Source organism: Lolium rigidum, chromosome 2, assembly GCF_022539505.1.
Source record: "Lolium rigidum isolate FL_2022 chromosome 2, APGP_CSIRO_Lrig_0.1, whole genome shotgun sequence".
NCBI lineage: Eukaryota > Viridiplantae > Streptophyta > Magnoliopsida > Poales > Poaceae > Lolium > Lolium rigidum.
Genome location: NC_061509.1, coordinates 140,748,924 through 140,761,862, shown reverse-complemented (window position 1 = coordinate 140,761,862; position 12,939 = coordinate 140,748,924). Strand labels below are relative to the sequence as shown.

General features: G+C 48.0%; 1 protein-coding gene across 1 annotated transcript; it reads left to right on the top strand.

Annotated features, from left to right (window-relative positions):
* Positions 1–330: 330 nt before the first annotated feature.
* LOC124690174 lies at positions 331–9,407 on the top strand. Its single transcript, XM_047223599.1, has 8 exons — positions 331–414; positions 7,011–7,127; positions 7,347–7,625; positions 7,711–7,968; positions 8,047–8,083; positions 8,720–8,838; positions 8,918–9,073; positions 9,147–9,407. The coding sequence occupies exons 1-8, from the start codon at positions 331–333 to the stop codon at positions 9,405–9,407; spliced, it is 1,311 nt and encodes a 436-aa protein (XP_047079555.1).
* The last annotated feature ends 3,532 nt before the right edge of the window (positions 9,408–12,939 follow it).

Genomic DNA, 12,939 nt, shown 5'->3' with positions numbered 1-12,939 from the left:
TTGGCCAAACAACTGTTGATCTGCGCTTACCATCTTCAAGGATTCCGTTGCATTATAACTCGTCAGTAGCAAGAAAAACAATTTGTTTTGAAGCGGCATTCCTTTGAAGTAAAAACTCTGCAACCTTAGAAGACAATTCAGCAAAGTTCAGTAATCATTGAAAAGTGGAAGCAATAAGAATTCGAGGACAGAAAATAGAACTGACCTGCAAGCGAAAACTAAGCAGATGAAAACTGAACAACTGAGTTGCTTCGCTTTTTCCTATTGCCTACCTTACTGCTCATTATCGGTCATAAGTATTAACCGCACGTTAGCATATATTGTAACAACATGCAGCCTGAGCCTGCAGAGTTTACCTTGCAAGAAACTGGAATAGATCAAGAAGGTAATGCAGTGCATTGCAGTTACTTGCGGGTTTGTGTCGCAGCTGACCGTGCATGTGAGAATGCCGAGCGATGGATTGGGGTGGCATAGACTCCAAAGGCTTGCAGTCCCACGGAAGCATATAGATGGCCAGAAAGCCATGGGTGTGGTATGGCCATATGGGCGCTGACGGGAAGGGGCTTCAAACCCCTCTCCATCGTACGTAGATTGACTTGGGAAACAAAATCTCAAGTCTGACACCGCGTGTACAATGCTTTGGTGCAGACGATGGGGAATGGTTCAGCTTAAGAGGAGAGTATATGCCATCGGTTACAGTAGTGGAAAGATTAATTAGGAAATCCATCGATCTCATTTGTAGCTGTGGAGGAGATGAAGAGAAAGGGGTATTAATGCCAAAGAGAGCAGACCACAAAATTAATCAATCTTCATGGCAGTAATTGAGGAAAAGATATAGTAGTAGTAGGAAGCATCACGGAAGATGTAGGTGGATGACATGGTGAATGATGGTGTAAGGATTGCATGACTTGGCAAGTTAGGATTGGTCAAGGATGTTTGATGAGGTGGATAGGCTGCATGTGAAGAGAAATGGGATCAACTATTAAGAATAGAAAGATATATAGTACAAGGAGACTTAGCTGCCAAGGTAAATAGACTACAAATAAGATAGGACTCTTTGAGTCGGTTTGCTCTAGACGTGTCCTAACAATACACGTCTAACACTCGTTCCATGTGTGAAGACTTTGCTTGGTACTATTGTTTTGGTCCTAGGGTTGGGGGTTTCTTTACCCTATTAATTGTTGTTGTTTGCCTGTAAATTTGGACAACAAAAAACAAGACCACCTTGGAGAAGTTGGTTTCTTGTCACCGGTTCAAATATGGTTTGTGATAGAGAAAAAATCTACCGGATAGGTATATATACAAATACATTGAGATGGACAAGGATACATATTCATTAATAATATAAACCAATGATTTGTTCATCTAATTGATAAGTCTATAATAAAGAAAATACAGAAGCACTTCTTTTCGTTTTAGAGGAGGAAAAATATATTTTTATGGTACAAAAGGAGGTGAGATTAGGCTACCCTTTATTTTATTTTTCTGTTTCTTAATTTTATATTATCTTTTTTGACGACTATTTTCTTGGTCCTTTTTTTAATCTTAATCGTACTTTCCTAGTCGTGTTAAGTCATGCGCACGATACAAAGTTCATGGTAGAGAACTTGTTTGAGTCATCCTATTTTTATGTTCATTATGAAGGAAATTAGTCTTTGATTTTCAAAATAGGAAATCTAAATTAATTTTTTTCCTCAATCTATGAACCGTTTTTGTATAATAGAAATTAATTAGAAATATGTATTGTCTTTCATCTATGAACATGCCGCAAAAATATTCCTTACTTGAATAAAATCAAGAGTGTTGTGTACACATTCAGCAGCGAATTCTCCATAGAGATAGAGGTGCCTATCAAAAAGATACTCCAAAGGCTCCGGATCAAGATTATGTATGGCTCAACGAGGAGGATGATAAGGTGACCATCTATGCCGGAACGAAACAAACGATGCAAGCGACATCTGGTCTTCGACGAGGACAGGGACTTCAACTTGTTTCTTTACAGGATCATTATCTTGTTCAAGTTGTTTGGATATGTATCATTTTGGTTGGTTGTTCTCTTCATATGTGTTGTTTAAGAAATCGTATTGAATGGTTTATTTTCCGCCGCAGGGTGTTTCGATGCCTAGCACTCTAGCGGTTTTCCTGCTCATATATTTATCTTCTTTCCTATCCCTATTTTGCATTTGTAACGAAATGAAAAGAGTGGATTTGGTGATTAGGGGATAAGTGAGCACCCAGTTATCACCGTTGGATTCGGTCCGCCACCGTTGGATTCTGCTACTCACTAACGGCCACTACCTCGCCGGCCTCCACCTCGTGCATCTGAGGTCGCACCAGTGTCTCCCCGGCCAAGCGCATCGCCGTGCACCTTCCCCGCGTCTCTCCGCCATTCGACTCGACACGCTGGACCGCGTGCGTGTACAGTGCTAACATCGTTAGACACGTGTCGAGAAAAGAAGAGGTTCTCACGTATCCCCGTGATCACCAGGCTTCATCCGATGAATTGAATATCTTCATTAAGCAATTAGGCTATTAGCCTGGTTGGATTATTGTACGGACTAAAGATCACATGGTGTGGCCACATACCTACATTCCTCCCAAAGTGATTGTTTTTTACGACATCACTACAGGAATCTCACGGTATGCCGATGGCCGCTCGCCCTCGGTGTAGCAAGTTCTGGCCTCGGCATACGCTAGGCCGACGGTGGCCCTCGGCGTAGCCCCTCGGGCAAGGTTGGCCTCGGGAGAGCCCACGTGGCCCTCGGCATAGCGGCGGCCGTCGGCATACCGTCACATGGCCGACGGCGGTGTCTCCCCTCGGCGTGCCGGCCCTCAGCGTCGCAACGTCGTTGACGTCACCGTCTGTCTAACGGCCGTCACTGCTACGCCGAGGGGGCGACCGTTGGCACACTGTGCGACGTGGCGTGCGCTGGTCCCTCCTGGGTGGCGATACGCCGAGGGTCATGCCGTCGGCATACCGTGTGACGTGGCATGCGCTGGCTCACACACATTTTTCTGGGTCATTCCCACCCTCGATGCTCGATTTTCGAGTTAACCTGAAACTACAACGGCCGTACCTACTCGCCGTCGCGCGGCCTACACCTGCCTCGGTTACTCTCAGTCGCGCGGCCTACACCTACCTCGGTTACTCGCAGTCACGCGGCCTACTACTAGGCGCCGGAAGGGCCGGCGCCGTCGTCGAAGCGGGAGCGCTTCGCGCACTCTGCGCGCCGCGCACGCCGCACATGGGACACCTCGTCCTGCCGCATGCGGTGTTCGAGAGCCTCGGCCAGGGAGCTGTCCCGCAGGGCCGCCGCCTCCTCCGCCGTCGCCTGGGCCGCCTCCTCCTCCATCGCCACCACTTCCTCGTTCGTCTAGGCCGCCGCCTACAACCCCGCCAGCTGGGCGACGAAGCGAGCCCTGTCCCTAGCTGCCTGCGCCACCGCTTCGTCCCTGGCGGCGATGGCGACCGCCAGCTCTCGGTTCTCCTGCTCGACCCGCGCGGGAGAAGGGCCCCTACGCTGGAGCGAGTCCAGGTCGGATCACATTAACCCCCGAGCCATGGCGATCGTATAGCTGTGGGCTTCCTCCTCCGCCAACCAAGCCTGACGGCGCTAGGCATCCCCAGCTAGGGACTCGAAGGCCACCATGGCCGCCCGCGCCTCCGCGAGCTCGGCCCTGGCGTCGGCGAGCTCGGCCATGGTGTTGGTGATCTCCGCCCTGGTCGCCGCGAGGCGCCCTTCCGCGCGCTCTGCCGCCTCCGCCACCGCCTCCGCAAACTTCGCCTCCGCCTCCACCGCCTCCAGGTCCAGCTGCTGGGCCTCAACGCCGGCGGCGACTACCTCCTCCTCCTCCTCCGGGTGGAGGTGGCGGCACATCTGAACAACGTGCTCCGAACTAAGGTTCTGCCCGGCCATGAATGGATTAGCTTGAGGTGTGCCTGTCGCCCCCGCCGGTGTCCACCATATATAGCCATGGCAGGGCGGGAAACGACGTTGGCGCGCAGGTCATTTCCCGCGCGCGCGAAACGCCGGGGAAACTTGCCAATGTATTGGGCACGCGCGGGAACGATCATCGTCGCGCAGGAACAGTTAATCGCCGGCGGCAGTCCTCGACGGGACGTAAAACGCCAGTAGCGAGCTTGACGTTGTCCACCGTTGGAGGTACCCAACGCAAACGGTGGAGCCACATGGCGTCCAACGCAAACGGAAATTTCGAACGTTCGAAATACGTCTGCCTGCCGGAGATGCTCTAACGCACACATGTTCATCCTTGGTTTTCTGTACTCGGGAGGGGATAGGAGGCCAGCGCTGCAGTGGGACGCGGCACCAAACAGGGCGCACCTGTGCGATCTGACATGTGCGGGCGTGTGACGAGCTCTCACGTACGCGTGCCCCCCGAACAACCAGCAAACCTGGCTCTCATGCTACCGGAAATAATAATTGGGCGTGCTTAATAAGATGTCGTAACGTGTCAAGAATCTCACATGGGGAAGAGCTGCCAATGCCCAAGTGTGTGCTTTGTTTAAGCGCTAGCATCCCTAGAACGGTTCTCCTCTCCTTTGGAGCGTGTAATGTGCCCACATGGTTGCAACTTGCGAGCATCAACTAGTGTTGTATTAATATATGAAATCACTATAATTGTCTAGACAATAATTACTTTGTTAGCTACTTAGAGCAAGTACGTACAATAAGGTAGTCAGCTGGCTATAACAGATAAAATATATATCTTTGCTTAGTTGGAGGAGTGAGAATAGGCGAGAGAAAGTAAGTGAACTATTATGCAAGAGCCACCTTTAGCACGTGTTCTTAGACATTTTGTGAGACTGAAAGGTGAACCATATTTTGATAAAATAGTACATTATTAAAGTCCACCATTGTATATAATGGCTATAAATTGGCTATAGATGACATGTCAAACCACTACAGCCAGTTGTTGCTTATACGTGGTCTTGCTCTTATGGTTACGAGCAAAGTGTAGATCTTAAGGCCATTTGTCAACTCCCAAGGTCCACTTTGTTAGGCATAGTAGAGTAGGTCATCGTGGTGCTTTTTGTTACGAGTAAAGGTGTGAAGTCGTGCGGTGGTGTTACGGATTCCGATGGCATGCCCTCCGTACAAATCATACGGGTGTTGCGCGCGGTCTCTTTCAGACTTCTGAACCTTAGGGACCTCTTTTTAAAACATGGGAACTTAAAATATAGGAATATAAAATATGGTAAAATTGAGATGTCATGTATGTTGAATTTCTACATGCACCAAAACTACATGAAAAAGTTTCAAAAACGTTGTTTGGATGTTACACAGGACAAATACAGGAGTTATAGACACAAGAAGATGAAACCATGATGTGAGCCCTCATGTTAGTTTTCCTCCTAAATTCCTATGGAACTCACGCATGGGTGTGAGTGTTTCCGTCACCGGGCATTTATTTCTCGAGATTTGTGCCCACCATGTCCTGTTTTTATCCGAATCTCAAAGCACAATGAACGATAACGGAAACACCCACACCATGCGCGGGTATACAAAATCCACCTATTCCTAGCAATTTCAAAGAACCACATATTTTTGTTCCTTCGTTGCAAACGGCACCATAGAAATTTTATATACTCCAAAATTCTTACACTTTTCTTTTGTTCCAAAGAGGGCCCGGCCAAGTCTTTCAGCTCAGGGCTGAGATCTTAATTCTTGTTATCAAATTAATTATTTGCTTCTCACTCTTCTGTATCCGCGATGAAACATTTTCTCTTTGAACTCATGATCGCATGAAGTAACATATATGTGTATATATGCGAGCTAAAAAACATGGCAGAGCATAGGATCGAATAATACGATTAGGTGATCCATACAGACTTCATGTGCGTATACAACGACCATGAGTTTCAGCCTTTTGGTTAAAATAATGAATTCCAGTCTGGACTCTGGAGTCTGGACACGAAGGTGACACAGGGGAGGGAATAACTGTTGGATTTTGTCAACTGTTGGTGCTACAGTTACTCGCTGCAAACACCAAACCTCTCGTATCTCCCTGTGGCAAATTCGACAAAAATAACCCTTGGGCGAAAGGATTGTCAAAAATGGACCATCGGCGAAAGTATTTCGCAGAAATAACCCTCGCGTGCCGCGCCTGCAAGCACGGCGTTGCAACCGTCTGTGCCACGCCCTCCGGCCCGGCGCGGCAGGCGTGCCAGCGTGGCCTGGCGGGCCCCGGTGGGCGGTAGTGCAACGCCCCGGGAGAGGGCGCGGCACGTACACGTGCAACGCCGGCGCCGGTGGCGCGGCACTGGCGGACGCATAAGGACGCCCAGGCCCGCCCGACCCGGCCACTTCGTCCCTTTTCGCTAGGGTTCCTGACTCGGGAGGCTCCAGGCGGCGCGGGAGGCACCAGGCGGCGGCGTCGGCGGCGGCTGCTGTCCCCTCTGTCCCTCCTCCAACCCACCCTCTCTCCCTCCTCCAATCCGGGATCTTGCTCCCCACCTATCTCGAAGGTATTTTCCCTCTCAATCCCCATCTCTTTTATTCGAAAATATGAAGAAATTTGGCAACCTAGTTCATCAATAGTTCTAGAAACCAATATTGTAGCATGGCCATAACAAGAGGTGTGACTATTGTTTAGTTTTTTTGTGGCCTAGATTTTGAAGTCAAATGCTCACATATAGCTTTTGGGAAACCCTAGTTCATCAAGATATCTAGAAATTTATACCCATTTTTAATCTTGTAGGATGTGAATAGCATTTGTGTTAATATTGTTTGGGTCTTGTGTGCTAGATTTTGTAGTGACATGGTCACATATTATTTTATATTTTGTCACATTTGCTCACATATTAGCTCTTATGTTGTTACTATTGCTCACATATGTGTAGGATGTCGCTTCTCGAACCTCACTACGATACTAGACACCGTGCGTACTTAATGTCCGAGAAGAAGCAGTGTAATAGAAATAAACCTAGTGGTACATATTGTTTTCCAATGCTATATGCATATGTAATAACGAGGCTTCTATTTGTGTAGGTCTTTGGACCCCTCCGACTTAGGTGTCACGAGGCCTCGTCCTTACAGAAGATGCCATACGATGAGCGGTACACGGAGTACATCGAGCCGCTAGGTCTACTTCCATTCATCCATATGGTGACCCGGCGGACACCGAGCATGAACCCTTCCGCCATCACTGCTCTTGTTGATCGGTGGAGACCGGAGACGCATAGTTTTCACCTCCGAATCGGTGAGATGACCGTGACTTTGCAGGACATGTCGATGATACTTGCACTCCCCATTGAGGGGAAGCCACTGTGTATCGACACATCTTGTGAAGACTGGCGTGGCAAGATGTTTGACCTTATTGGCAAGGCTCCTGATGAGATTGTAAACAAGAGGGGTGAGAAATTAAGGGTCTCCGCCGGGGCTACTTTCACTTGGATCTCACAGAACTTCAAGACATGCCCGGAGGGAGCCAGCCGTGATGTGATTAAGCTATACGCACGTGTGTATGTGTGGTATGTTATCACGAGAACTCTATTTCCTGACTGTAGTGGGAATACCGCTCAGTGGCACTGGTTGAAGGCGTTAACCAAAATGGAGACTAAATGGAGTTGGGGTTCGGCGGCATTGGCCTTCTTGTACCGCCAGGTAATCACTTGTATCAACCCTAACCCATTTGTACATTACATCTTCATTTTGGGACAAGACTAATATTTGTTCCCTTTTTGTGTAGCTGGACGAAGCTTGTTGCAGGATCGGTAAGGACGCTTGCATTGGTGGTCCGTTGCTTCTTCTATCGATTTGGAGCTGGGAGCGCTTCCCTGTCGGAAGGCCTCGTGTTCTCGATTACAAGAATTACAATGATCACGGCAACCAGTTGCGGCGACCCACTTGGGCTTATCGCTGGGACATTGTCTCCGAGTTCGGTGGCGACCCAATAGCGGCCTATCAGACGTACACCAACGAGTTTGATAACCTAACACCGGAGCAGGTGAATATTTTCATCCCATAAGTCCAATGCACGGTGTTTTTGTAACTTTCTTTTTTACATCATTGTGGTACGATGTAGGTGGAATGGGAGCCATATGGTCCTCGATCGGAGCTTGGTAACGCTTCAACATTCACACTTAACCCGGCTTGCATGGCGGAAGCTCATCTTTGGTATATGCATTGTCCCTTGGTATGCATGTGGGTCGTTGAGCATCATATGCCACAGCGGGTTATGAGACAATTTGGATTACTTCAGCCTTGCCCTCCTGAATGGAAGGACACGAGTATAGTACTTCACAGGTGAGACCTCCTTTGTAGCTCTTTGTAAATTGATGTATTTTCCATTCGCATCATTGACATGGGTTTCTCCATTTGCAGCTTTCACAGGAGGAGGAGCAAGAAGACGGATTGGCACAACATTCATAAGAAGCATGTGAAGAAATTCGTCATGCGAGTGGAGGAACAGAACAAAGCGAAAGGAATCCAATATGAAGAACATAGCGAGGATGCTTTCAACTAGTACCTCCGTTGGTTTCTTGACAACACTCTTGTTCAGATCCTTCCGGACGCTTATGGGCATGAGATTTTGGAAGAGCCCTTGATATTCGACGATATTGCCACCCTCAAGTACAACAAGCTTGTTAGGGAAGGGCGCCAAACCTCTTTTGCTCCAATGCTGAACTTTGTGGTAACACATCTTACTTTCTGTTTGTCCTTTCACTATGGAACTTTTTTGCATTTCTCTTCGAGAGGTCATTTGTTTGCATCACATCGTACGGAGATCCAGAAGCAAGCAGTTGAGCATGAGACCGCTTTGGAGTCGTTTCCACATGGTGAGAAGGGCGAGAGTTCATTTCGAGAATTTGTGAAGGTTCGTACATAGAATGATACTCTAGTTGCTCTTTGCATCTTTAATATCCTCTACTTTTGACCATTTCCTGGTTTTTCAGCGCCAGGGCCAGAAGCTACGTCGGTTGTTGAACCTACTTGGTTGCCGTGATCCTGAGATTATGACGCCGTCCCAATCAAGGTCCGCATCGCCCTCCGACCAAGATGATGCGAACAACTCCAATTCTACTGCCCGTGACGAGGAGGTTTCCGATGAGGTATTACATCACCACTTTAACCATGTGTTCCTACTTGCTTTACTTGTCCATTCATTGCTTGTTCTATTTGAAGGCCGAAGGTGAACCTGAGGTGGATGAGGATGATGAGGAAGTGCCATTGGGCAAGTATGTGAAGAATAAACGGTCCGCGTACAAGTTGAAGCCAAGAAAGCAACGGCAAGATAGGTACACACCGGACGCATACGCCAAGGCTCCGGCCGCAAGGAAGGCCAGGAAGAAAGCCGTCATCGAGTCTGATGAAGAAGAGCACATGGAGCCACGTCAGAAGATTCCGCCTAGGAGGGGAGGCAAGACCAAGCGTGCAAGAAATTAGATGTTGTGGTGCTAGTATTTGCTGTAATATGGCCATGCGTGCAAGAACTTGACTATCTACCAATTGTTGGAATCTGGTGTGGACCTATTTTTATTGGTATGCAAGAATATGGGTGTTGTTATGCATTATGAAACTACTATGACTATCTAGCAATTGTGTTGTTCCTGTTAAAAATGTTTGGCCTGTTAAATTTTTTTTCTGATTTTTTTTGTGCCGCGCCGGGGACGAAGGTGTGGCAGACATTCGTGCAAAGCCACCGAAGGCGGCGCGACAACTTGCAAAGCCGCCACATGTGCAATCACAAATCTTAAGTGAGACCTTGAATGCTCGGCCACCGTGTTGGACACCGTCACCTTTGGTTTCTCCTGGCTCGTCAACTTGGTAAATGAGCTCATCATTATCAAACAGTGTGGCAACTTGGGAGTCCGCCTTACGCGACTGAAATTCCATCCACTCGTCAATCTTTGGTGGGTACTTGTACTTGTGCTTGTTCTTCTTGAACGTTCCAGCAATTTGCATGTCAGTTTCATCAGAGTACTTCAGGAAATACGAATTCATCTTGTCGAATGTATATCTCACTATTGCAGTCACCGGCAATGCACGGACACCTTTCAACACCTTGTTAAAACATTCTGCCAAGTTGCTTGTCATATGACCATACATCCGTCCTCCCTCATCATATGCTCGTGCCCACTTAGGCACATCTTGAATGTGCCTATTAAGAAACTCGAGACCTCCAGGATTGAGTTTTTTGTTAGCAAGCAATCTGTTGTACAAGTTTGCGAAACGCCGGTCAGTGTAAGCTAGACAACAATCTTGGAGATCATCCGCCAACTCCTTGCTCCCACAAGCCCTATAGAAGTTTGCACAAAAATGTCTCATGCACCATCGATGGTGCAAAGGAGCATAACCAGGAATGTCAATCATCACTGCATTGAGGATTCCTTGATGACGATCCGAGATGACACATGTTTCTCTATGGGTTGGCAATACCTTCGTTCTCAAAATATGGAAGAACCACTCCCAATTATCATTGTTCTCCACTTCAACCAAAGCAAAGGCCAAAGGAACCAACCGGTTTTGTCCATCATTTGCTATTGCAACCAAGAGAGTGCCCTTGAATTGTCCGGTCAAGAAGGTACCATCGACGCAGATGATAGGCCTGCAATGTTCAAAAGCTCTCACGCATTGCTGAAATGCCCAAAATGCACGGCCAAATACTCGAACCTTCTTCCCGTTGTAAATCCTTGTCTTATTGCCATACGGTTCAACCACATGAACCATGCCCGGGTTAGCGGCGGCCATCGCTCCTAACAACCTAGGGAGTCGGTTATATGCTTCCTCCCAATCACCATACAACATCTTGAACACGGCTTGCTTCGCCTTCCATGCCTTTCCGTACTTCACCTCGTAGTTGAAGATAGCTTGCACAAGCTCCTGCACACTCTTGATGCTCATTGTTGGAAGTGACGAGATGGAGTTCGAAAGCCTATATGCGATGAACTCAGATTTAAGTTGTCGGTGCTCGTGCTTGGCATCTTTTCCATCCATCCTCATTCCTCGGCACATGTGAGTTGATACACAACTAGATATGTGCCAATCGGGACCTCCCTTCAATGGTCTTGCACGCACAACCCAAGGGCATCCATCCTCCTCACATTTAACTGTGTAACGTTGCTTGACGTCCGAGTGAACCACCTTGTACGGACGATGATGCTTCACCGAGTACTCCTTAAGCCAATGCTTCAACTCCAACAATGTTGAGAACTTTATTCGGAAGCAATCCCATTCATCGCGTGATTATCATCACGGTGAGAAATAGGCCTCGGTCCAAGCACTACACCCATACCGCCATCAACTATGGCTTCATCCGCAAGACTAAGATCACGAAACAAGGGTACCCGATGATCTCGTCCCAATACCTTCTCGTGGGATTCCGCCTCCTTGGCCGTGAATCCCTCTTCATCAATTTCTTCATCGGGACCATCATCATCCGAGTCTGATGCATAGCATCGACTATACGGGAGCTCACGGTCCATATTCTCTTGGATATAATACTTATCCAAATCTCCAACATTGTTCTCGTGAAGCTCAACCTCATTCCCATCTTCTTCCTCCTCATCATTTGCCTCATGATTACAACGAGGCTCGCTTATTTCCTCTTGGTTCAAAGGTTGATGAATCGTACCATTCAACGGGGAGGCAAGCCGGTTCAAGTCCAAGTGCAAAGCTGTATCAACCTTTTTGGTGGCGAACAACTCAAGAGCCTTATCTAGTGATTCTGCCACCACCTCCTTGTATGCAACCCAACGTTGCTCCGAGTTGATACGCATTGTCTTCCAACGAACATGCATTCCAAACCCCGCATTATGTCTTCCCTCCAACTCAACTACATAACTCGGGTCCATCCAATTCAAATCAATCCTAACTTGTTCCAAGACCTCTCGCATAATTAGGGCTACGCTCGAACACCAAGTCAACCTCATCCGGGTCCGGGTCAATGTTTCCTTTCAAAAAAGAGTCCTTGTCCACATGATGAACATGGACAATTCTCGCCATCCCTAAAATATACAAACATAACAACAAACCGCTTTATATACACCAAGCCAACATTAATCCTAACCCTAATCATAACACACCATAAAAAAACATAACAATAGCACTAACCCTAACCTACCAATCTTAAGCAAAATGCATCATATACACCATAGGAACCCAAAATAGGCCAAAACAACTACACATTTCATAACATTTGGGTCAATTCATATATCTAGGGATTCCAAGATTGCGACATGTGCAACAACAAAAACAAGAATCCAATAGGTCAAAAACAAGAGAAATGAGGGAGAGCACCTCTAGAAACTTGGAGGGTTCGAAATCCACGGAGAAATGGCTCATATCTGTGAAGTTTGGGTGGGGATTAGAAGAGGGGGAGAGAAAACCCTAGCAGCCGCCGCCACTCCTCTCAACCAGAAAAGGGACGAAGTGGCCGGGTTGGGCGGGCCTGGGCGGCCTTATGCGTCCGGCAGTGCCGCGCCACCGGCGCCGGCGTTGCACGTGTACGTGCCGCGCCCTCGCCCGGGGCGTTGCACTACCGCGCACCGGGGCCCGCCAGGCCACGCTGGCACGCCTGCCGCGCCGGGCCGGAGGGCGTGGCACAGACGGATGCAACGCCGTGCTTGCAGGCGCGGCACGCGAGGGTTATTTCTGCGAAATACTTTCGCCGATGGTCCATTTTTGACAATCCTTTCGCCCAAGGGTTATTTTTGTCGAATTTGCCTCTCCCTGTAGATTCATATACAGCAATTTTCCGCCTCCAAGCAAGAGCTGGATTCCAATAGGGGTTAGCCGGCTCCATCGATCTTGCATGCATGCCAGCCGGTTCGTCGGATCATACAATTTACCACCGATGAAGCTGGAGATCACACGCCTCAATTTAGATAGGCGGCGCCATTATGCGTACACGCAAAATTCTGAATAGTTTAAATGCTAGAGGTATTTGGTGTGTAAGCTATTGAATCGATCGATGCTT